Genomic DNA, 26,669 nt, shown 5'->3' with positions numbered 1-26,669 from the left:
ATAGGGGATCTAATGCCAGCTCCAATACCTGCCTTTTTCTTCTTTCTCTACCCCTGACTCCTATCGGTCCCTCTAATGAAGCTATGCCAGAGGAAACGCCCTCTAACCACATATATCTCTCACTTTCTTATTTTCTTGGTTCTCCCTAGGGTTAGGTTCGACATCACCAAAACCTGTCCAGGACCGAACATACACTTTGCACAGAACAGGCATCAGCTATATTTAAAAAGGACATCCCTAAGGATAAAAATAGTCATAATGCCACCCTCTAGCCCATAGTTTGCAATGCCTTTCCCAGGATGGATCTCATTGCGTCTCCCTGAACGTCCGAAGTGTTAGGCGGGGCCAAAGCCACTATCCCCACTCTACAAATGAGGAAAAGCGCGGCCCGCCGTGGCCGCAGGTGCAGACTGTGAGCCGCTAGCCATAAAGCAGTCAACTGGCAGCAAGGGTCGCGCCCCTTCACACCACTGCATCTGCGACTCCTGGCGCGATCCCTGCTGGGAATTGTAGTCCAATGACCCTCAGCTACTATGGATTGGACTACAATGACCAGCATGCCCCGCGCTTTTTGGCGCCCCCTTCCCTTTCAGCCTCGGGCGCGGGGGAGGCTCGGCAGACCTGCTGACTGGGAAGCGGTATGGCAGCGACGCTGGGCAGCGGGGAGCGCTGGACGGAAGGTATCAGGTCCTGGCCGGAGCGTGGGACAGGGCAGGGTCAGTTGAAATCAGGGATGGGGCTCCTGACGGCGCCTGAAGGGGCTGAGATCCTGGGCCTGAGATGAAGGATGGAGGTCTATGAGAAGATGCTGGGCCTGAGTAGGGTTCCTGGTGAGGAGGGAGACCTCCCAGGGCAGGGGGCTGGGATCCGGAAACTAGGAGCGCTGGCTCAAGCTGAGGACCCGGCCGGGTACCCAGAGTCACCCGTGACGACTTGTTGCCTCCGACCCCCAGCCCCGCCCCGGCCCGTGCCCCGCCCAGGGCCTGCAGCTGTCAGGCCCGCCTGCGCCGGGGTCAGCGGGGTGACGCGGTTTCCCGCAGCTTGCTTACCCGGTCCTTATCCTCGCCTCCAAACTGGGCTGCCTGACCCTCGGCCTGGGTTTGGTCTTGTCCCTGCATCCAGCATCAGGACGGATGGGCCAGCTTTTTCCATCCTACAGTCAGGCAAAGAGTACTGAGGCAGTGCCTATTATGTACTCTGCATTATGCTGATCCTGCAGCGGGATTTGACAGACATGGGCCCCGGAGCCCACAGAACTCTAAGTCTACTAAGGAAGTTTGACAGGTAAACAGTCAGTTACAAAACAGGGCCAGAATGTCCTGGGCTACACAGCAAGGTCGTAGGTTTGAGGGGCATACTGACTAGGCACTCAGCGTGGCCTGGGTGTCAGAGGCCTCATGAAGAAAGTGTTACGTATGATGACATGAAGGATGCGTTGGAGTTAGCCAGACCTACTTAGAGAATAGTTTTGCAGGCAGAGGGAACAGCATGTGCAAAGGCACAGAGAAAAGAGAAAGCATTGATGGTCTGAAGGGAGTTTGGTGTGGCTAGAGCATAGACTACAAAGGAAATTGTGTTGAGATTTGAGGCTGGAGAGACAGGCTGGGCCCATGATAAGAAATTTGGACACCGAGTAGTGGGTAGTCAGTAAGAGATGTTAAGCAGGAAAAAGGGTTTTTTAAATCTTACCCAGATCCTCCATACAGGACACGAGTACTCTGCCTTCTTTGACTATATTGCTATGGCCCTCTTTGTACTCTGCAGGCATTATGATTAATTAAATCCTCTCCTTTAAACTATATCCTCCTTGTGGTCAGGATTAGGTCTTATGCATATATCTCCTTGATCTATGTAGCCAAATGTATTGTACATATTAGTTTTATAACTGTCAGTTAAAAAATTGAACTCATTTCTACTTTAAATCTTAGTGGTGGGAGGCATTGTGACAAAAAATAATGTGTTATGATCAATTCACTTCTGACCATGGACCACAGAGAAATAGGCTTCCCCTGTGCTGCCCTAAAGCCAAGGTATTGGGCAGATGCCTCTTGAGCCCCTTTACTGGCTCTGAGTGAAGATTATTTGCTGACTGATGACTGTAGGTATGGTGGACATTATTATGCTTCATGTTTCTGGCATTAAAAGTTTTTCATGGTTGCCTCTGTATTGTTTTCTCAAGGAAGATGTTTCTTCAGCTTTGTATGGGTGTTTAGAAGTCAGCATGATGTCAGTAACCTGGGCCTCACACTCATTTGCCTACAGGCAGCCTCCCAGATAGCTAAGGCCAGTAGCAAAGTTGATTTGCAGGTCAGACTGAAGCCTCATGGAGGTGCGTTGCTTTGCAGCTTACATTGATGCAGTTAGAAGAAACAAATACCCAGAAGACAGACCTCCTGAAAGTCATGACCCCTGTGGTTGCTGTAACTGCAGGAAGGCACAAAAGGAAAAGAAGTCTGAGCATGAGTGGAATCAGACCCGACAGGGTGAGGGGAGTGCCACTTATACTGGGGAGCAGCTGCTTGGAGTACAAAGGTGAGCCTGTGGTGGGATTAAATGAGTGATTTTATGTACAGTGCCTGGCACAGATGATGTGTTATGTAAGTATTGACTGCTATTATTATTTTTATTACTGTTATTGAAGCACAATAGCTTCTTGACCTCAGAGGCAAGGCTAGGTGGAAGTGGAGTGTTAGGGTATAATCTGAAGTAACTGCCCTGCTTCTACTGTAAGAGAGACAGGAGAAACGAGCTTGACATAACAGACACCTGTACAACATTCTACCCAACAACAGTAGAACACACATTCTTCTCAAGTATACATGGAACATCATCCGGGATAGACCGTTAGGCCATAAAACAAGCCTTAATAAATTTAAAAGGATTAAAATCAAACACTGTATGTTCTTTGAAATTGACAACAGAAGAAAATTTGGGTAATTCACACATATGTGAAAATTAACATATTCCTAAATAACAAATAGGTCACAGAAGAAATCACAAGGAAAATTAGAAAATACTTTGAGATGAATGAAAATGAAAACACTTATAAAGCAACTACACTCCAATAAAAATTAATTTAAAAAATGAAAATACAACATACCAAAACATATAGGATGCAGCTAAGGCAATACTTAGAAGGAAATTTATAGCTATAAATGTTTATATTTTTTTTAAAAATCTCAAATCAATAACCTAATCTTCTAAAAAAAGAAGAACAAACTAAGTTCAAACAAGCAGAATGAAGGAAATAATATAGAGTGGAAGTAAATGAAATAGAGGATAGCAAAACAATAGAGTTCTACAAAACCAAAAGTTGGTTTTTTGAAAATATCAACAAAATTGACAAACTTTTAGCTAGACTGACCAAGCAAAAAAAGGGAGAAGACTCAAATAACTAAAATCAGGAGTAAAATAGGGGATATCACTACCAATCTTACAAAATAATGATTATGTAAGAGAATACTGTGAACAATTATATGTCAACAAATTAGATAACTTGAATGAAATGGTTAAATTCGATTTCCCAAAAGAAAAGCCCAGGCCCAGGTGACTTCACTGGTGAATTCTACCAAATGTCTGAAGACAAATTAACTAATCCTTCATTAACTATTTTAGAAAATACCAAAGAAGGGAATTCTTCCCAAGTCATTCTATGAGACCAGTATTATTACCCTGTAACCAAAAACAGACAAAGTCATCACAAGATGGATACAGATTTCTGCAACATATAAAAAGGATTATATATCTTGACCAAGTGAGATTTATCCTAGGAATCCAAGGTTGTTTAACACATGAAAATCAAAAAATGTAATACACCATATTAATAGAATAAAAGACAAAAGTCACATGATTGTTTCAATAGGTGCAGAAAAAGCTTTTGACAAAACCCTGCACTCTTTCATGATAACAGTATTCAACACACCAAGAATAGAGGGGAACTTCCTCAACCTGATAAAGGTCATCTTCAAAAAATCCACAGCTGGGACTTCCCTGGTAGTCCAGTGGTTAAGACTCTGCACTCCCAATGCAGGGAGTCAAGTTCGATCCCTGGTCAGGGAACTCGATCCTGCATGCTGCAACTAAAGATCCCGCATACCACAATGAAGATCCTGCATGCCTCAACTAAGACCTGGCACAGCCAAATAAATAGAATTTTTTTTTAAAAAAACCTCCTTAAATTAAAAAAAAAAATCCACAGCTAACATCATACTTAATGGTGAGTAATTTGATGCTTTCCAAGATCAAGAACAGGACAGGAACAAGATTCTAGCCACTTCTATTCAACATTGTACTAGGAGTTCAAGCCAGGGCAGTTAAGCAAAAAGAAGTAAAGAAAAGAAATAGAAGCCATTCAAATTGGAAAGAAGAAATAAAAGTATATTCACAAATTATATGATCTAGTATAGAAAATTTTAAGCAATACCCACACACACACAAACTATTAGGACTAATAAATTACTTCAGTAAAGTTCAGTATAAGATCAATGTACAAAAATTATTATTTTTCTATATGCTAAGAATGAACAATCTGAAAATGAAAACAATTTCATTTATAACAGCATCAAAAAGAATAAAATGCTTAGGAATAAATTTAATGAGAGAAATGTAAGATTTTACATTGTAAACGACAAACTTTATTAAAAGAAATTAAAGATGACCTAAATAAATGGGAAGATTGCCTGTATTCATGAATTGGAAGGCTTAATATTGGTAATATGGTAATAGTCCTCAAATTGATCTACAGATTTAACACAAATTAAAATTCCCTGCTACCTATCAAATTCCCTGCTACCCTTTTTTGCAGAAATTGACAACCTGATCCTAAAATTCATATGAAAATGCAAAGGACCCAGAGTAGCCAAAACAGTCTTGAAAAAGAAGTACAAAGTTGGAAGACTCACACTTCCCAATTTCAAAACCTACTACAAAGCTTCAGTAATGAAGACAGTGTGCACCAGCATAGGATAGGCATGTAGATCAATGGAATAGAATTGAGACTCCAGAGATAAACGCTTTTATTTATGGTTAATTGGTTTTTGACAAGAGTGCCAAGACAATTTAATGGGGGAAAGACTAGTCTTCAACAAATGTTGTTGCGACAACTGGATATCCACATGCGAAAAAATGAACTTGGACCCCTTCCTCACACAACAAAAATTAATTCGAAGACCTAAATGTAAGAGCTAAAACCATAAAAGTCTTAGAAGAAAACAAATGTAAAGCTTTGTGACATATGGATTAGGCAATGATTTCTTGTTGACACCCAAAGCCCAAGGGATAAAAGAAAAAATAGGCAAATTGGACTTCATCAAAATTAAAAACTTTTGTACTTCAAAAGATACCATCAAGAATGTGAAAAATCAACCCACAAAACAGGAAAAAATATTTTCAAATTATATATCTGATAAGGGAGAGAGGGAAAGAGAAAGGCAGGGGAGGATCTGCCATGGAAGGAGGGATCAGAAACTAGGGTGGGGAATCCATAGGATCCTCATGGGCAGCTCTTGGGGAAGGGCCCTGACCGACATTCCAGACCCTGCATTATAGTCCCAACTGTGTTACTGACTTACTATGAACTCTTCAACAAGGCTCTGGGTCTCTGCCTGCCTAACTGAATTGTGTGGTAGCAAAAAAATGGAGATACTTTAAATGCCCATCAGTAGGGAATGTACATACATCCATAAAATGCAAGAATATGCAGCTTTTTAAAAGAATGTGGTAGGTTTTTATTTTAAAGTATATAGTTGATTTACAATGTTGTGTTAGTTTCTGGTGTGCAGCAGTGTTATATGTAACTGAATATATATATATTCTTTTCCAGATTCTTTTCCACTGTAGGTTATTACAAGATACTAGTATAGTTCCCTGTGCTATACAGTAGGACCTTGTTGTTTATCTATTTTATATAAAGTAGTGTGTATCTGTTAATTATAAACTCCTGATTTAATTTATCCCCCTCCTCTCCACCCCCACCCCTGCTTTCCCCTTTAGTAACCATAAATTTGTTTTCTATGTCTGTGAGTCTGTATCTGTTTGGTAAATAAGTTCATCTGTGTTATTTTTTTAGATTCCACATATAAGTGACATCATATCTTATTTGTCTTTGTCTGACTTCACTTAGTATGATAATCTGTATGTCCATCCATATTGCTGCAAATGGCATTTCATTCCTTTTTAATGGCTGAGTAATATTCCATTGTATATATATACTGCATCTTCTGTATCCATTTATCTGTCGATGAACACTTAGGTTGCTTCCATGTCTTGGCTATTGTAAATAGTGCTGCTATGAACATTGGGATGCATGTGTCTTTTCAGATTAGAGTTTTCATCTTTTCCAGATGTATGCCCAGGAGTGGGATTGCAGGATCATATGGTAGTTCTATTTTTAGTTTTTTAAGGAACCTCCATACTGTTCTCCATAGTGGCTGCACCAATGTACATTCCCACCAACAGTGTAGGAGGGTTTCTTTTCTCCACACCCTTGCCAGCATTTACTATTTGTAGACTTTTTGATGATGGCCATTCTGACCAGTGTGAGGTGATACCTCATTGTAGTTTTGATTTGCATTTCTCTAATAATTAGCAATGTTGAGCATCTTTTCAAGTGCCTGTTGACCATCTGTAGAATGTGGTAGATTTGTAATAATAGCCAATATTTATGTCATGTCAGATGCTATCAAGCATTTTAATGAATACTTCATTTAATTATAACAGCTGTGAAATATAGGTGTAATTATCAGCCCATTTCAGAAGATAACACAAAGGCACAGAGTTAAGTCCACAGCAAGATCAGATGCCAACCAAGGCGTTTTTACTCCAGAGTTCATGCTGTAGTCCACCCGCTCTCAAGGTGTGGTTTGGGAACCCCAAGACCCTTTTGGGGAGAGGTCTGCAAGTTTAAAACTATCTTCATGATAATACAAACATATTATTTGCCTTTTTCACTCTCATTCCTTCATGATTATACAGTGGAATTTTTGAGAGGCTGTATAACATGCCATTATATCATTTTATAAAAGACTTCTTAGATCAGAAAGTTCAGAACCAACACTCTGGTGGTCTAAACTGTTATCCCTGTACTTTTCATCTATATAAGTTATGGATCAATTCCCAAGATAAATTGTTAGTTTAAAAAAAATGAGATATAGAAGGGTGATTATAATATACTTCCATTTATGTAAAAAAAAAATGGGGAAGTCTCTATACAGGTACCCTCTCTGTACATAGGAATCAGAGAAAACTTTTTTTTTTTTTTCCTGTGCCACACAGCTTGTAGGGTCTCAGTTCCCTGACCACGGATTGAACCTGGGCCATGGCAGTGAAAGCCCAGAACCCTAACCACTAGGCAACCAGGGAATGCCCCACAGAAAACTTCTAACTGTGGTTATTCTTAGGGTAGGAGATTGGAGGACAGGGAATGGGGAAGCAGGAAGATTTTTCACTGTATATAGTTTAGTACTATTGGATATTTTTCTTCTACCATGTGAATATATTAACTTTTTAAAACAAAGTTTAAACAGATAGCCATAAGGAGAAAAAAAGGTAGATTTAAAAAAAAAAAAAAGGATGGTTAGGGTATTTCTTCTGACTTTGCTGTCCAGTGGTTCAACTCTGAGGACTTAGCTTGGGCCTTAGTATTATAAGGGTTAGTATACTTGTTCTATCCACTTGCAGGGATATAGAAAGAAAAAAATATTAGATGTAAAAAAAATTAGATGTAAAAATATTTGTAAAAATATTAGATGTAAAAATACTTTACTTTATGTAAAAAAAAATATGTTTTTTACATAAATGGAAAGGAATTAAGCTCTCACTGGGAGGAGGACATTGTTAGTGAATTGTATGTTTCATTAACATGTTCACCAGTTTTCTTTTAGGTTTGTTTTGGGGCTCACAGATTGGAGAGAGGATTGATTTACTATTTTGCAGTTAATTGTACAAAAGGGGCCTTTGTAGACATACCAAAAAATATTTCTGATTTATATTCTTAGGATCAAGAAATGCAGAAATTACTATGAAATTCTGGGGGTTTCACGAAATGCCAGTGATGAAGAGCTTAAGAAAGCTTACCGAAAACTCGCCCTGAAATTTCATCCTGACAAGAACTGTGCTCCTGGAGCAACAGATGCTTTCAAAGGTCTGATCCTAAACTAATGCTTAATTCTGCCCTTCTTATGTTGTTTGGTCACAGCAAGTTGTTTTCAGCCTCCCCTGTAATTGTTTTATAAGGCCACAAGCAGGGTTTTGTTTTTTCCTGCCACACCTCTTAGATAGTGATTATTAGCATAGCTCTCTCCTGTCCTCATTCACTTACTTTAATTTCTTTTGGAAAAAATATTTGGTTTCTCTGTGACACCTTTTGGAACCTTTCATTCCTTGATTCAGCAAATCTTTATTGAAGATCTATGTGCCAGGTGCCATGGTGAGTAAAACAGATATGATTCCTCTTGTGGAACTTATAGGTTGGTGGCCGCTTGCAAGTAGGACCTAGACAGCATTTCCAAACTTCTTTGACCATCAAAATATTTGTTATGAAACCTGTTATTAACATGTATGAAAAAGCTTTATACAGCTTTGTAAAGAGCAAAAACATGGTTATAGATCGAATCTTTTTTCCATTGATTTCCGTGATACTTTTAGTGATATATTCTTTTTTTTTTTTTTGCGGTACACAGGCCTCTCACTGTTGTGGCCTCTCCCGTTGCGGAGCACAGGCTCCGGACGCGCAGGCTCAGTGGCCATGGCTCACGGGCCCAGCCGCTCCGCGGCATGTGGGATCTTCCCGGACCGTGGCACGAACCCATGTCCCCTGCATTGGTGGACACTCAACCACTGCGCCACCAGGGAAGCCCCAGTGATATATTCTTAAAAAATATTTTGGATCCAACACATAAATAAAAATCTTACTTAAGAGCTTCACCCTCAGGAATGTCATTGATTAAGGCAAGGATTATCAATGGATGCCAAAACTATTGGGTGATAGGTTGTTGTTGCATAGGATGTTCACATACTGTCAAATAATCACCCACAGAATACTTATTGATTACACAGGGGAAATTTTCCTTTATAACGGAGATAGCTAGCTGTCACCACTTTAACCAAGTGATCCAACTTATCATCACCAATACTAGAACAACCTAACATTACATGTTGTAATACCGTGTGGTATTCTTGCCAGAATGTTTGACCTGAATCTAATAAAGAAGCAATCAAAATATGGGACATTCTACAAAGAACACTGAACTACTCTTAAAAAAATTCAATATAATGAAAAACAAAAAAGGTGGGGAGACTGTTCTAGATTAAAAGTAACTAAAGATACATGAAACCAAATGTAACTCATAAACCTTGCATGGATTCACTGGGTGATAATGAATTGATGTTAATTTTCTTAGCTATAATATGATGTTGTGATCATGTAGGAGAATATCTTTCTTCTCCGGAGACATAGCTAAAATATTTAGGGGTGAAGTGTCATTATATCTGCAGCCTACTTTCAAATGGTTCAGCAAAAAAAATGAATACATATTATATGTGTATGTGTAGAGAGTTGAGGAAAGCAATGTGGTAAAATGCTAACAATTGATGAATAAATGTAAAGGTTTTTATTATACTATTTTTTCGTCTTTTCTGGAGATTTGAAATTTTTCAAAAGAAAAAGTAAAAAAATGATAGATCTGAGACATTTTTTAAAGTCAGCTTTTACCTCATTGGGCAAGCTACCCTTGTTGATGTGCCATTGTGAATCTAGTTCTCCCCACAGTTTCTACAAGGAAACAGATAACCCACAATTTCCTCACACCTTCATGTAAGGTACCTCACAGACTAATGCCATTTCTCTGAGAAATCTGCCAGATTTCAAGGGATGTGAATGTTTAAGCAACTCTGTTTAGGCTTTTCTGTTTGTTTTTTCTGCTTAGCAGTTTTATTGCTATAAATTTTTTTTTTTTGCGGTATGCGGACCTCTCACTGTTGTGGCCTCTCCCACTGCGGAGCACAGGCTTGGGACGCGCAGGCTCAGCGGCCATGGCTCACGGGCCCAGCCGCTCCGCAGCATGTGGGATCTTCCCAGACCGGGGCACGAACCCGTGTCCCCTGCATCGGCAGGCGGACTCTCAACCAGTGCGCCACCAGGGAAGCCCTTGCTATAAATATTTAATACAATTCCCTAGCTAGAAGAATCATAAGGAAATGCTCTTTCTGACTATGTTTCTGATAGTGTTGACTGAATTAAAGGTAGGCGGGTAGGAATGTCTTAAAATTTGTTTTCAAGATTTCTTTGATTGTTGGTACTGATTGTATGTTTAAATGAAATTGGAAAAAGCTTGCACATTTGTGCATAGGGAGGAGAAGTGATGGTATGCATATGTAATCTATTCAGTCTTTGATCCCTCTTTGAGACGTTGGAGATACTTTTTTGTTGTTGTTGTTGTTCCCTGACCAGGGATTGAACCCAGGCCCTTGACAGTGAAAGCACAGAGTCCTAACCACTGGACAGCCAGGGAATTCCCTGGAGATACATTTCTTAATTTCTAAAGACCATTTTTGTTTGTTTGTTTTTGTTTGCTTTTTTTTTTTTTTGCGGTATGCAGGCCTCTCACTGTTGTGGCCTCTCCCGTTGCGGAGCACTGGCTCTGGACGCGCAGGCCCAGCGACCATGGCTCACGGGCCCAGCCACTCTGCGGCATGTGGGATCTTCCCGGACCGGGGCATGAACCCGTGTTCCCTGTATCGGCAGGCGGACTCTCAACCACTGCGCCACCAGGGAAGCCCTAAAGACCATTTTTAAAAGTAGGCTGAGGGACTTCCCTGAAGGCACAGTGGTTAAGAATCCACCTGCCAATGCAGGGGACACAGGTTCAATCCCTGGTCCGGGAAGACCCCACATGCTGCGGAGCAAGTAAGCCCATGTGCCACAACTACTGAGTCCGCGTGCCTCGAGCCTGTGCTCCACAATAAGAGAAGCCACTGCAATGAGAAGCCCATGCACCCCAATGAAGAATAGCCCCCGCTCGCAGCAACGAAGACCCAACACAGCCAAAAAAAAAAAAGTAAACTGAAATAAGACTGATGAGTGAGGACTTTGCTTTTAGCCAAGCAGGAGGATTTTTACTGATTATTTTATTCAGGAGATTGTATGTGACTTCATGTTAGAATACCACTACTTATGTAGGAGCTGTTTCCAACCATAAACTACTGCTCTCAAGTGAAATAACACATTTTTGATGACGGAGAACAGTACTTCTTAGTTCATCTTGAGTCCAGTGTTGTTTCAGGCTTATCAGACTAGACCATGGAAGATTTCAAGGGCAAGCACTTTGGTGAACTTTCTAGGCCCAAGCACCTCTCCTTGGGTCACTGTGAAGTTGTCCAGCACCAATCAACTCCGGGCTCTTCGTTGCTACTACTATGATCACCCTCAGCTACAGCAAAGACTATGTACTCAGATGCTTTTTGTTTTTGTTGCAGCAATAGGAAATGCCTTTGCAGTCCTGAGCAATCCTGACAAGAGACTCCGCTATGATGAATATGGAGATGAACAGGTGACTTTCACTACCCCTCGAGCCAGACCTTATAATTATTACAGGGACTTTGAAGCCGACATCACTCCAGAAGAGCTGTTCAACGTCTTCTTTGGAGGACATTTTCCTACCGGTTAGTATCCCAAAATTATTGTTTAAGAAGTCATAGGGACTTCCTGGCAGTCCAGTGGTTAAGACTCCACGCTTCCACTGCAGGGGGTGCAGGTTCGATCCCTGGCTGGGGAACTAAGATCCCACATGCTGCTCGGCGTGGCCAAAAAAAAAAAATTCATATATATTTTGAGGATCTGTTTGAGGATCTGAATAGAGGGACTGTGGTATGGTGGCAACAGCAAACTTTGGAATCAGATAATCTGGGGTTGAAGGCATGTCTCCACCATCCAACTATGCATGATTTTGACTTAGTCCATCTGATCTTGTTTCCTTACCTAAAAATGGGGTTGATAATACCAACTTCACAAGGCTGCTGTGAGGATTGGATATTTTTTTAAGTGTTTTATAAATTAGAAGCAATGCCTGTATTATCATTATTGCAAAATAGCATTTATATAAAGGTAAAGGTTAGAAAAGTACCCCCAGAGAGTTGGAAGTTGGGTTAATTAAATGCCTGGGAAGTAAATTGAATTTTTTTTTTTTTTTTTTTTTTGTGGTACGCGGGCCTCTCACTGTTGTGGCCTCTCCTGTTGCGGAGCACAGGCTCCGGACGCGCAGGCTCAGCGGCCATGGCTCACAGGCCCAGCCGCTCCGCGGCATGTGGGATCTTCCTGGACCGGGGCACGAACCCGTGTCCCCTGCATCGGCAGGCGGACTCTCAACCACTGAGCCACCAGGGAAGCCCAAGTAAATTGAATTTTGTTAGGTGCTATTAAAGATACTAGTGACATAATCTGATATTGGGCAAGGAGGCAGACGTGAGCATGTCAGACAGGATTCGTGGCCCAAGTGCTTTCTTTCTTAGCCTCTTGGGGTTCTCTCACTCACTGGTTACAAAGGATTATTTAAATAAGGGCGAGAGAGCTAAGCATGTCCCATTTCCAGCTGGTTCACTTGACATACCTACTGTTGTATTTTTCTACTGAGTAAAATGGGACAATACTCTACCCTCAGAGAACCTAGTTGGAAGCAAGGACCTTGGAAAAGGCAAGGAAGGGGTGTTTGCCATAATGCATACTAAGTATTTTTCTTTCTTTTCCAGGAAACATTCATATGTTTTCAAACGTGACAGATGACTCCCACTATTACCACCGGCGGCACCGACACGAGAGGATGCAGACACGGAAGGAAGAGGAAGAAGATAAGCCTCAGGTACCTGGGGAGGACAGGACAAGAGCTGCCCATAAACACTTGTACTGAGCTGACCTTTATGTAGTATGATCAGGTTTTTGAAGTTCAACTTGAGATATGTTGCTAAAATGTGCTTTAGGAAAGCAGAAGCCTGGCAAGAAGAGCTGGATAATTGGCCCAAATAAGCCAGAATGGTACCTCCTCCCCCATCCATTCTTTGGTGACTGTCCCTGGAAATCTGTTCACCTATGGGGCTGTCTTGAAAAACGTTTTCTTGACTGCAGAGAATAGGAACCCCCTTCAAAATATTCAATACTAAAGGGGGTTTAAGGTAAGAGATCAAGGGAGTCTCATGAAGCTTAAGGGCAGGAAGCTTGCTGGGCCTTATGTCAGATGGGAACCAGGAACTGGGATGCTGTCAGGCCCCCATGCAGCTGTGCTCTCCATGACTCTTGGGGCCAGACTGTCTCCTGTTTTCCTGCCTGCCTGCATCTGTTTTGTTCTCTCTAAGCAGCCTGGCTTTTCTGCTTCCCCTTGCAAATGTCCAGTCTACAGTGCCTGAGAGTATGTGTCCTTTCTTCAAGTGACTGCCTAGCAGTGAATGGTGATGAATCTCAATCCCAGACGCTTAGGAGGGAGAATGTGATCATCCCTGCTACGGTTTGATGTCCCCAAGATGTCCCACAGTCCGTTCAGCTGAGGCCAAGGCAACAGAGTTGCATAATAACATGACCTCATGAGAGTCACAGTCTGGGCAAGCTCCCGCACAGGTGTCTGCTTCATTGGTCTTAGAAAAGGGGGCTGCAGAAGGATTACTGAGTGTCAATCCAGATTGTAGGTGGGCCTTGTTCAGCCTTTTCAGCAGACAGAATGGGGCTGTTTGGTACCTCTCAGCAGAAAGTACAACCTTCCCAGAAAAGCCTTGGGCTATGTGCAGTACATCAGTAATTCATATTTTCTTTGGGAAAACTGTTCTCTTTTCAATAAGCTTTATATTGATGAAGAGCACTTACACCAAATGCTTTTTCTTTTTCAGACTACATATTCTGCATTTATTCAGTTACTTCCAGTTCTGGTGATTGTGATTATATCTGTGATTACTCAGCTGCTAGCTGCTAATCCCCCATATAGTCTATTCTATAAATCGTAAGTCAAATCTTTATAAATATTTCTTAACAACAAGCTGGTACATTACTAACATTCCATTTCACCTTTTGTTGTAGAAAACACTGATTTTGTGTTTAAAGGAACAGCTGGATAGTAATAATGCAGAGACTCAAAAATATTGTTCTTTAGGCAGTTTCCGAGGCACTCAGGACCTGGATTGTTTTGTTCTACAGCGACATCATCTGGTCAGCTGCCCAATAGCAATGGCTGGTTTCTGAAGGATTAATAGACGAACTCCAGGTTCAGATTAAATCCTTAACATTCCACTTTAGAGTTAAAAAGGACCTTACTGAGCTTGTGATAGTATCGCTGGACCCCTGTGAGTCTGAGAACATAGTAACTAAGATCTAGTGATTATTTCCAATTTAAGAAATTGCAAGAATAGTACATTTATTCATAAGGCTATACAGTCAAACCATAGTATCTCATTTCTTTGCTTTTGCTAAAAATATAGAAATCATTATAAAGTTTGTATTGCATGGAAAATTTGAGCTCTGATAGGAATTTTTTAATTTCTTCAATTAATTATTTCAGTTAAATCAGTTCTTAATTTGATCCCTAGACCAGCATCATCAGCATTAACTTGCCAACCTGTTAGAAATGCAGACTCTTAGGCCTTACTCCATATCTACTGAATCAGAAACTCTAGGGGTGAGAACCAGCAATATGAGTTTTAACAAGCCCTCCAGATAATTCTGGTCCATACTAAAGTCTGAGAATCACTGGATTATTTTTTTTAATTAATAATGGGAAATGAGTCATTACTATTATAGTTTAGCAGACAAAAACCTTTCAAAATGTGGACTCCATGGAACCGTACCTAACAGGAAGAGCTCTTGTTGGTGATCACTGTAGACTAAAGACTATCATTCTATATCAATATCTTCATTTTATAGAGAGGAAAGCTGAGACTCAGAGAGAGGTTATTGCTGTCAGGACACAATGGCCTGATTCCCTCTTATTTCCTGACTTCCCATATTTCTCCATATGCTACTGCTACCTCCTTTCTTGTCAGGCCAGTGGGACAGACAGGAAGCTACCCTGATAACAGCTTCCCAGAGGGAGGCAAGAGCAGTCATGGCTCTTAGACATCCAGCAAGATCCATAAGTTGAGAGATCAAAGGAAAAGGCTGGGAAAAGGTCAAATATAACTCCTTTAAGATGGATTTTGTCCAATTTGGACAAAATCAGCTTGGATTTTGCACATTGCCATCACATTGTTTTAACTTGAATTTGAACTCCCTTCTGTACTTTCTTATGGTTAGACTTCAATTAACCCAGACCTGTTAAAGTTTCTGAGCACCAGACACCTTTGGATATCTTAGACCCACTGAGAGTTAGCCTGGAGGTATCATTGAAATATTTTGTCTCAGTTTTTGCAGTTCTCACCTAATGGCTATGTGTAAAGTACTTTTTATCATGTCCTAAAAATTAGAACTAAGTTGGTATAAGCTGTCTGGTTATTTTTAAATAGTTTATAGTAACAATCATTTCATTCATCCAACATTTACCAATAGCCACTCTGCGCCAGGTGCCATGCTAGGTCCTATACAATATACAAATTGTTTTTTAAGCATTCAGCATTCTACTTTTAACACAGAAAGCAGTCTAAGAGAGGTCAATCCAGATAGCTGCACCCCCATATTCACAGCAGCATTATTTACAGTAGCCAAGACATGGAGACAACCTGAACACACACACACACACACACACACACACACACTATGGAGTATTATTCAGCCATAAAAAATGAAGAAACCCTACCATTTGTGACAATATTGAGGGACCTTGAAGGCATTATGCTAAGCGAAATAAGTCAGAGAAAGACAAATACTGTATGATCTCACTTATATGTGGAATCTAAAAAAAAAAAAAAAAAAAAAAAAAAAACTCAGAAAAAGAGATCAGACTTCTGGTTACCGAAGGTGGAGGAGAGAGGGAAGGGGAATTGAAGGAAGATGGTCAAAGGTACAAACTGACAGTTATAAGTTAAGTAAGTACAAGGTATGTCAGGTACAACACAGTGTTACAGTAGTAACGCTGCTGTATGATAGGAAATGATAGGAAAGTTAAGAAAGTAAATCCTGAGAGTTCTCATCACAAGGAGAAAGGTTTTTTTTCCTTTATTCTTGTCTTCTTTCTTTTCTTTTTATTGTATCTATATGAGAAGATGAATGTTAGCTGAACCTATTGTGGTAATCATTTCATAATTATGTAAGACAAACCTTCATGATATATGTTTTAAATTTAAAAAGAGAGAGAGGGCTTCCCTGGTGGCGCAGTGGTTGAGAGTCTGCCTGCTGATGCAGGGGACATGGGTTCGTGCCCTGGTCCGGGAGGTTCCCACATGCCGCGGAGCGGCTGGGCCCGTGAGCCATGGCCTCTGAGCCTGCGCTCCGCAATGGGAGAGGCCACAGCAGTGAGAGGCCCGTGTACCGCAAAAAAAAAAAAAAAGAGAGAGAAGAGAGGGAGGTGAATCCTTTAAGGAAATAAATATGTGGAGACTGAATCCATTTAATATGCTCACATAATAGCAACAATGATGACATTACACTTACTGCTTTGCTTGGGCAATAATAAATGTTAGATGTATTAGAAAATGATATCTGCATCTGCCCCATGAAGAGGTGATTGTGTGAATGATCTCTGTGAGGCCAGTGCTAAAAGTGATATTGCCAAGTATCACAAGCATACCTGAGCCTCTCTCTCCTTGTTTCAGGACCTTGGGCTACACCATTTCTAGAGAAACCCAGAACCTACAGGTGCCTTACTTTGTGGATAAAAACTTTGACAAGGCCTACAGAGGAGCATCTCTGCGTGACCTGGAGAAGACGATAGAAAAGGATTACATTGATTACATCCAGACAAGTTGTTGGAAGGAGAAACAACAAAGTAAGATGCTCTAAAAGGGGCTTCAGCTGGTGCCATGCTTCCAACCTGAGGCATCCCAAGCTTCCTGATCCCTTCTCTCTCCTTGTTTGAGCTACTCATGTTTACGTGAACAGGGATAGGACAGAGGCCCATTCAGGATATTACCAAAAAAGGGAAGTTTATTGACAGGATACATGTGGCCAGGACTGGGAAATCTTAGGAACTTCGGCAGTACTAGTTGCCTATCTGTCTGTCTCTGAGTCTCTACATCTCTCTGCCTATCTGCCCTCTCTCCTCTCTCTGCCAACTTCTTTGCTTTTTCAAGCTCTCCTCCTTCACAGCCTTAATTTGCCATGGCTTATTTTGGTTGCTACCCTCCTATTCACTCTCCCAACTTCCCCAACCCCACAAGTCATTGGCCCCTTTCTACATCACAAGTTTCCTGTTTAAGTAGCTCGCTGGTTTGGTCCATGGTTTCCTAATTTCACATTTCCCAGAGGGAAATCTGATTGATCCAACCTAACCAAAGTTTTATAGGTTGTTGTTATTGAGTTCGGTGCCCCTTCTCTTCCCCTCCAATCAGCTGTGGCCACACAGAATAAAAGCGACTCTCCCAGGAGCAGGCCTTCCACACTGTTTCCCTGGAGACAATGGGGGTGACAGTGTTGGCTTCCAAACCCAGTGAGTGTTCATGGGGAGTGCGCGCGCACGCACACACGCGCACGCGCACACACACACACACACACACACATCCATTAGTAATTGTATCTTATAAAACTTGGCTTTGGTTAATTTTTAAAAAGCAAACTAACTCATTTTTTAAAACCTTGTCTGTCACTGGGTATTGTTAAACATCTAACAGTGCCTGATAAATTTAGATCCTCAGTCACAGTGCTGCTAAGCCCTCGCTGACCCATCATGCATCCCAACTCCACCCCAAGTTAGTCTCTCCTTCCTCTGTGTTTTTTTTTTTTTTTTTGCTGTACGCGGGCCTCTCACTGTTGTGGCCTCTCCCATTGCGGAGCACAGGCTCCGGACGCGCAGGCCCAGCGGCCATGGCTCACAGGCCCAGCCGCTCCGTGGCATGTGGGATCCTCCCGGACCGGGGCACGAACCCATGTCCCCTGCATCAGCAGGCAGACTCTCAACCACTGCGCCACCAGGGAAGCCCCTTCCTCTGTGTTTTTAAAGCACTTTGCTCATCCTGCTAAGACAGTGCCACCCTCACCATGTTAACATGTTCTGTAGGTACATGACAGTCTCCCTGCTGGACTCTGGGCTCTCTGAGGGCAAAAACCATGTCTTACTAATTTTGTGTCCCAGGCCCTTGGCACAGTCTTTGCTTCAGAACAGATGCTCCACAAATGTCTTTTGAAGAGAGGATTCTCAGGACTGGAAGACAGTGAAACTGCTGAGGACTAGGAATCACTGAGCAGGGCTAGTGTCCTAACCCTGCCCCTGAGGGACCTTATCTCTGCCGTCTACTCCTGTAGGGCAGAGCCCACCTGACCTCTCAGGTGCATTAGGAGCTTGGTAGGCAATGACTTGGATGTAAGGGGGAATTCAGCAGGAGGAGGAAGTTGCTTTTTTATTGAAAAAACTGAGGGGTCAGGAAGTACCCCTACCCACTGTTAAACTAGGTTTTGCAAGTTTCAAAAATCAGGAAAGAATTTTGGAGCAAGATAGAGGCCTTACACTTAAAGGCATTATAAACGTGGATCCAAATCAGGTGAAGGCCACAGTGTATGTCCTAAGAGTCTCCATTATTTTAGACTCTGAGAGGGTTTTGAAATTATGCAGAGGGCTCATGGTAAGGATTACACCTAAGGTGGCTTCTAGGCTTTTGTCGCCATCCTCATGAGGCCTACTTTCAGGGCTTTGGCACTCTCCAGGTATAAACAGATCCAGTGGGTGAGCATGATGCGTGTACCCACAAGTTCCAACCCGGGGGTTATCAGCACACACCCCTTAAAAATCTATTTCTGGCATTTAAGGATGGTGGCCATCCGGAGCCTCCACACAACCCAAGTGCCATTTGAGAACAAGCAGCATCTGCCCTCCGGATCCAGCAGCAAGTGCAGCCAGCATGGTTAAATTTAGCACATGGAGGTTGTAAAAATAAACCCGCTTGAGAACAAAGTTCACTCTTGGCAAAATACCTAATGGAAACTGTTTTTAGCAAAGTTAGCCACTGTCTTTTAAAATCTTTTATTAATTTCTTTTCTCTGCTTTCTTCCTCCCAAGGAGGTTGTATGGATTATAGAAGATGGTATGAGTATAACGCTTAGCATGGTGTCTGGCATATAGTAAGTGTTTGGATCCTGACCGAATCCAGACCTTGCTTGGCCTTGCTTGACTGGATGCAGCACTGTCTTATGAGGCTGGATCATGATGGTCGTTGGGATCTGTCAGGGTCTTCCAGCTGTCAGGACTCTGATCTGGGCTGTCATGCAGAGTTTTTTGTTTTTTGTTTTTTTGCTGTATGCGGGCCTCTCACTATTGTGGCCTCTCCCGTTGCGGAGCACAGGCCCTGGACGCGCAGGCTCAGCGGTCATGGCTCACGGGCCCAGCTGCTCTGAGGCATGTGGGATCTTCGCGGACTGGGGCACGAACCCGCGTCCCCTGCATCGGCAGGCAGACTCTCAACCACTGCGCCACCAGGGAAGCCCATGCATGCAGAGTGTTTTTGAGAGAGGCTTTGGGACTTGCCTCTCTTGGCAATTTGCCTGAGTCAGCTTACCTTGAAGGTGCAATGCTCTGTCCATCTATTACACTGGTATTCAGGGCACGGGAAACATTTTGCAGAGAAGAAAAGATGTTCTCTTGATCCTGCCCCTGCCAAAGATTTTGTTTTTTCTTAGAAGTTATTGAATATTAACAGAACTTGTGAAAAGTAACATATTCATTGAGTTGACCTTTTGTTCATTGAAGTGCAAAAGGATTCACTGGCAGTTTGGAGAGAAGTTTCTCCAAGCATGATCATGGGGGTGTGGGACATAGTTCCTTGAAACACTGCCCTTGTGCAAGGTCATTGCTCTAGAGCAAGGTCATTGCTCTCAATCTCTGGAGCATTGAAAACTGGTTTCAATGAACTTTAAAAAAGCAACGTCATGTTTTGAGAAAAGCATTCATATATGTGCAGTTCTCTTTCATCAGCTTATTACAGTGGTTGTCAGTGTATAAAACAGTAAGAATCACTAGCCCTTAATGTTTTCTGGAATGAGATTTCAGGCAATGAGACATTTGGATAAGGTCAGTAACAAAAAACCTAAGGAAATCGTTTCAAGGAAAAGCAAAGCCATAGGATCTGCTCTATGTACTGGTGTAACTGTGACTCAGAGGACCAAAGGGACAGCCTGATTTCACAGAGCCCTCTTGAACAGGTTTCCCACATGCCAAAGAAGCCAGACAAATGGAGTCAGTGCCTAGCTCTGGGCAGAACGAAGGAGCAGAGGGCTTTCATTTGGGTGCAGTGTATGATCCGCCATGAAGCCACGTCACCTGCGAGGATGCCTGTGTGGGGGGCAAGCTCTGGCTGGCGCGCACTGCAGGCCCCACGCCGCGGGGTGAGAGCACATTGTTCTAGAGCCTAGGAGACCCCCTGTTTGCCAAGCAACTGCTGGGCCAGGGCTCAACCTCTGAACCCCCATCACAGAGGGTGGGTTTTCATGCATACCCACCCCTCACCCTGGAGTCCTGCACTTAATCTGCACTTTGGGCCTTACTTGGTGTGAACAGGACCATTGTGAGCAGAAATGCCTGTATTTTGGTTGATAGAGACTTATTCAGAAACCACTGCGCATTGTTCCCTCTGGCTAGCTATTAAGTCCTGTTTCCAGGCAGTTTGCTGATTAATCAGACAGGTGCCTCTTGTTCCACCAAGAAAAACAAAATCTGTCAGCAAGATGACTAAGAATGGATAGACATATTTCAGAATGATTAAAATAGCATTTTCACAAGTGTGGTCCTTTAAACATTGAGTAGCTGCCTGCTATTTGAGGCTTTCAGAAGCCACGCAGGCCCTCGAAGCATGCCATCATGTTAATACACAACACGTCTCTGGAGTTGCTTTTCAGGTATTCCTTCCTACGAATGTCTCTGAAACTATACAAAAGAATAAAAAAGAGAGGCAGCCAAACCACTGTTGAGTCCGGGAGGACAGCAGAGATTATATTCTGGTTAAAAATAGAATGACTTTCTCCACCATGAAGAGAAAATGAAATACGTTTCTTCGAGGAGACAGAGGTCACCGGATCCAGATGATTTCACTTTTAAAAGAGCCCAGCTGCCTTTGGCCTTTGAGTTAGGGGCCCCACATGTGGTGAGGGAATGAAGAACGCCGCCAGCAACCTGGCCTTCTATAGAAGCGTGCCTGCCGGTGGAGGGCTCTGTGTCGGTCCGCATATATGAGTTATGATCCAGCAATGCAGAGGGAAGGATGAAGCAGCTGTCTTTGTTTCAGATGACAGGAACAGGCGATTGGACTCCATTCTCTCCCAACTGCCATCTGAATACCATTCGTAGGAAAGCCCTGAAACAGGGTCTCCTCTTACCGCACGCGTGCAGGTTTCCTAAGTCTGGTGCCAAATGTTCTATCGATAAGAACTAAGTCCAGTGCTTTTGTAATAGAGCACAGATACTGTTGGACTTCAGGATCACAGGTGTCCCTTAATCCTCAGCACCTGGTGTAGCGTAGCTGCCTGATACGTGTTTCTTGAGTAAATGAGTGTTTCTTAAGTTTAATTGAAAGAAAAAGCATTAAAGTAAAAGGAGCTTTGCTTCCAGAAGTATTGAAGTGAAACAGAGGAGCTCAACTTTCTTCATGAATTGTTATCTCTTTTATCTTTCAGAGTCAGAGTTGACCAATTTGGCAGGATTATACAGAGATGAACGATTGAAACAGAAGGCAGAGTCACTGAAACTTGAAAACTGTGAAAAACTTTCCAAACTGATTGGCCTACGCAGAGGTGGCTGAGAGGATGGTAGTCCTATGCAGGCTCGGGGTTTTGCTGCGTGTTACTGTTTATGTTCCTAATTCCACTGTATAATACAAAATTAGGAAATGATGAACATTTTACAATTTGCTAACTTTGTTTGGTGGGCAGAGTTGGAGGTGCTTCAGCATGGAGCCAGATTTGTCATCACAGACTCCTTCCCGGGGATTGGCTCTGGGGGCCAGGAGCAGGTCATCTAAATTGAATTAATGGCAAAGCATTAGATTCAGCCCCCTGCTCTGCGCCTACGCTGCCTCTAGAAAGGTAGTTCAGGGCACCCCAGAGCAGATTCATATTTTCTTCTTCTTCCCTTCAGTGAAGTCTCAATAGCCAGTCATTCCTAGGCTTAGCCAAAGCAGCTTAATATTGGTTGTTTACAATGTGCACTGAGAATTATACCTCTCCCTTCATTAGAGTCATCGTCTCCCCACCAGATTCAGCTGTTGGAACAACTCAACTTTCCATTTTCTAAGGGAAATGTGGAGAAATGTAAACTGTTTTAGTCCACAGTTTTCTATTTGTCTAATCTCTGTTCAGAGTTACTAGCATTAGCAAACTGCCTAATTTGAGTTTCTTTTACTTCCTTAACCCTCTCTCTTGTAGAGAGCCCAGAAATTAAGTTATTGAGTGAAACAGTTCAATGGACATGGAAGCAGGGGCCAGGGGTGAAGGTAAAATGCAAGACTAAGTCTCAGCTGCTCAGTGCAGGTTCCCTAGTCCATCACAGAACTCAGAGAATGTTCTTTTTGACATTTCCCCTTGCAGCATCACACTTGAGCTGAGTCCCTACACCCCACAGAGGTACAGTGGTCAGACCTAAGAGGAGGCACTGCCAGCCAGCTGGGCTGTTTGCTCAAGCCTAGAGATAGAGGGGAAAGACCCTCAGTCTGAGGCTATGGGGGTCTGGCGTTGGCCCCAGCAGTCACTTTGTTTAACCCAGTGCCCTGTAGTTTGTGATAGGAGATGCTTTTTCATGTAGTCAACATTTGTTGAGTGCCTGGTATGGAATGAGAACATTGGCCCAGAGAGGATGCATGGTTGAACTGGGTCACACAACTTGTTGTGACAGAGCTAGATGGTAGGCCGACTATCAAGTAGGAAGTGTGTGATCATCCCCATTGCTCAGGTAATTCTAGCCATATTGGTTAAAGCAGAATCTTTCCCAAGGATGCTCCTCCCCCCACCCTGGGATCCTGTATCCTTTCTATGGCAGTGCTATATCCGCTCAGGACACCTCTCTACACCACTTCTGTGTACAAAACAAAAGCAGGCAGCTCTTCCCACTGGTGACAAGGAGGACGGAAGTTGTTGCCTGGACTGTGTGGTTCTGGGCCTTCCTGTGGAGGTGAGCTACCAGGATTGAGCTGCCCAGATTATATCATGAATCTGAACCTGGAAGGATCAGTAGGTAAATGTAGTCTACACTCCATGTTTTCTTCGGGATGGAAGAAAAGTTCCTGTTGGAAGGAGAGTCTACGTTAAAACTTGTTTCCAAAGTAGAGTTTCTCCTTTCAGATGCATAGCCGTGATTTAGGCAGATGTATCTAGTATTGTCCCACGTGTGGGCATCCCACAGGGTCAGGAGATGAGTCCAGAGGTAAAGAGTGGGACTTTGGTGGCTGGTAGGGGCACCTACTCAGCTGTAGGGAGGGAGAGCAGCTCCAGAGATAGTCAGATTTTGTCACCCAATGAAGTCTATCCTCCTGGGTTTCGGGGGCTTCCTTGATCCCCTCTGAGTGACTGAAGGGATTTACATGGTAAAATGTGCCTGTGGGCCAAATGAGCTATAGAAAGTTGTTTTCCTGTACACACAAAAATCAAAGCTCCCCTGTCCCCAACCCCAATCTCTGCTAGAAAATGGGCCCTAATTAAACTGACTTAACAAGGTACAAGACTCTGCTCTAGATGCCCGTGAATAGTGTAGTCACACCTGGATTTCATGGCAGAGATGAGTTATCTGTGATGATACTAAATAGAGGCAATACTAACTCACTTCATTAAATGTCAGGTCTGTTGTCTGTTTTTATAGCACTGATGGTACTGTTTTATTTATTACCTAATAGACTGCAACACTCACATCTGGTTTTCCTGAAGGGAATGGTATTTGCTTTGGGTTGAAGGATAGTTTAATCTATTTGGTACTGTCCAGAATATTGTTAAACTATAATTTCCTGGGTTGCATTTTAGATGGGTTGTCTGCATGGTGGTAAAATAAGCATTTTCCTCTTGCCTACATCATTTGGAAAGTTTTTATTATATATAAACTCTCTAGGCATGGCGTATTCTTGCTCTCAGAACTTGGCATGCAACTCTAGACTATTTCTGTGAGCACAAATGCAGACTGGAGATGCGTGATGGGAGTGGGGCTAAGAAATAGGGCTTGAGGCTCGAGCAGAAGGCGAAGCTCTCGTAAGAATGGAAGTGCCCTCTGCACTAAATGATCAACAGTGAGGAAGGTGGGATGAAAACCCTTCTCATCACAAGGGGCACTGCAGTTTAAAGGAATCCGTGTCCCCAGATTAGCAACCCTGGGGTTCATCTGCTCAAACTAGAAGACTTCTGAACTTCCTTGATCAGCTCCAGGCCTCACAGCTTGGGAGAAGTGACCAGCAAGAAAATGCCATTGCTGTTCTTTCTGTTGGAAACTATTAGAAATTACGCCGAACTCCAAACCCCACTGGAACGTGGAATCCAGCAGCCTAGCCAAGCTATGTGTTACTCTCATTTACATCCTCACACTCAGGACTGGCTTTGTGAGGAGGCACTGTTGGGATTCCAGAGCTTTTTGTTACGAATAGCCACACACGCGGGTTCATTGTCTGCATGCACTGTTCCTCACAGGAGCTAGCGCTTAATTAGTATTTATTTTGGATTCCTTTAAGGTATAAGCTTAGTGTCCTAATATATTTATTTTTGGAAAGGACCAACTTATTATACATCTTATTTTTTGAGCCTGCATTGTTGATAACCTCGTGCAGTGACCACCAAGTAACTATATACCTGTGTGTTACATATTGATTACATCTTTTGCATCACATTCAGTATTTGGAATTAAAGATGTGAATGTTCTGTGACCAGAGCCAGGTTTGACACAGATGGAATCAGCTCCTGGTGGAGTAAGAATCCTGAAAAATCTGGTCACCTGATCCATTACATCTGGATTGAGTGTATTTTAACAGAAATAAATTAAATGGTTTTATATAAAAAGAATGGCTTTATATTTTTCCTTTGTTCTTTTACCTTTGCCCATGGCACCCGTAGGTACTGCATATTGCCTGACTCCTTGGAGCCACTTAGGACTAGACAGGCTGTTGACCTCTGCTCCAGTGTTCCCTCATACATCAATGGAATTATTGGTGTTTAGCATAATAGATAGCATTGGTGGCATCACCAATTCAATATTTGTTTTCCATCAGATGTCAGCAGCTGCAGCATATTACAGCCAATGTACACATCAAATCTACTTAGCATCTGAACATCAGGTGTTATCCCAGTTCCTTGCTGGCTTTGTTCCTAACAGTCCTCAGTTAGGGTAGTCTTGGTTTAGGAATACAGGACATTGTTAATGTAATAATAATACATTTCATGTGAAGAAATATTAAGGTGATATTCAATTCAGCAAAGATGGAGAACTTACTATGTACCAGGTGGGCTGAACTTTTGGGATGGGGGTCAGGAAACAAGTGAGACCCAGTACCATGGCTCCTGGAGGTCACATCTAATGGGGGAGCCAATTAGACAATGCTCCCCAGTGGGATGAATGTCAAAGGGGAGACCAAAGGAAGCTTGGGAATCTATAACAATGGGATTTAATCCAGGATGGAGGATCAGTGAAAGCAATTCTGAGGAAAAGAGATTTGAAATGTAATCATCCTTCATACAGAGTGCAGTGATTTTTTTTTAAATGGGGATAGAAGCAACACCATTGGAGTGCTCCCATTTCCACAAATAGCACCACCATCCATCCAAATATGAAGTCAGAAGCCCAGGAGACTTTGTGTGGTAGACTTAATTTGGTGTCCTCCAGTGGACCACACCTAATATTCATGACCTTGTATAGTCCCCTTTCTGACCCGGGCTGGCCTTGATCTTTAATCAATAGAATGTGGCAAAACCAGCAGCTTGCATTTTTGCACTTAGGGGAAACCAGCTTCCATTTAAGTCCCACCACCCTGAGACCACCAAGCTAACCACATGGAGAAGCCATGCAGAGGAGAACCAAACAACTGAGCTGGCAGCAAGAACTGAACCCAGACACAATCTGAGCCAAACTGGTTGCCACCCACGCTGATGATCACAGCAGAAATGAGCTGCCCTGCCAAGCCTGGTTCAAACTGCAGAACCATGAGCAAATAATACACTGGCTCATGTTTGTTTCTTTTTTTTTTTTTGGCCACGCCGAGCGGTATGTGGGATCTTAGTTCCCCGACCAGGGATTGAACCCGCGGCCCCTGCATTGGAAGCGCAGAGTCTTAACCACTGGACCACCAGGGAAGTCCCCTGGCTACTGTTTTAAGCCATTACATTTTGTGGTAGTCTGCAGCAGTAGATAACCAAACACCTCGACTCCCTTTTTCCCATATCCCCTCCATCATTAAGTCCTATAAATTCTACCTCCAGAACATCCTAAATCCATCTTCTCTCTTCATCTCCTCTGATACCATCTGACTCCCAAATACCATCCACTTTCTCTGACCAGAAACCACTGCAGTAGCTGCCTAAGTAGTCTGTGCATTTACTTAGGGCCATCTCCAATCTGTACACCTTGCTGCAACCAGAGAGATCTTTTCAAAGCATAAATTATAGC

General features: G+C 42.7%; 1 protein-coding gene across 2 annotated transcripts; it reads left to right on the top strand.

The window, feature by feature from the left end:
* Positions 1–534: 534 nt before the first annotated feature.
* On the top strand, positions 535–25,072 carry DNAJC18 (DnaJ heat shock protein family (Hsp40) member C18). 2 transcript variants are annotated; one of them, XM_004320934.4, is made up of 8 exons: positions 535–680; positions 2,346–2,532; positions 7,995–8,140; positions 11,473–11,658; positions 12,742–12,851; positions 13,867–13,976; positions 16,717–16,889; positions 21,719–25,072. In XM_004320934.4, the coding sequence occupies exons 1-8, from the start codon at positions 641–643 to the stop codon at positions 21,841–21,843; spliced, it is 1,077 nt and encodes a 358-aa protein (XP_004320982.1). In that variant the 5' UTR covers positions 535–640; the 3' UTR covers positions 21,844–25,072. The 2 variants fall into 2 exon arrangements, with proteins under 2 accessions (XP_004320982.1, XP_073658690.1); XM_073802589.1 differs by having other exon boundaries at positions 626–716.
* Positions 25,073–26,669: the final 1,597 nt, after the last annotated feature.

The sequence above is a fragment of the Tursiops truncatus genome, chromosome 3 (assembly GCF_011762595.2).
Source record: "Tursiops truncatus isolate mTurTru1 chromosome 3, mTurTru1.mat.Y, whole genome shotgun sequence".
NCBI lineage: Eukaryota > Metazoa > Chordata > Mammalia > Artiodactyla > Delphinidae > Tursiops > Tursiops truncatus.
This window is presented reverse-complemented; position numbering and strand designations above follow the sequence as displayed.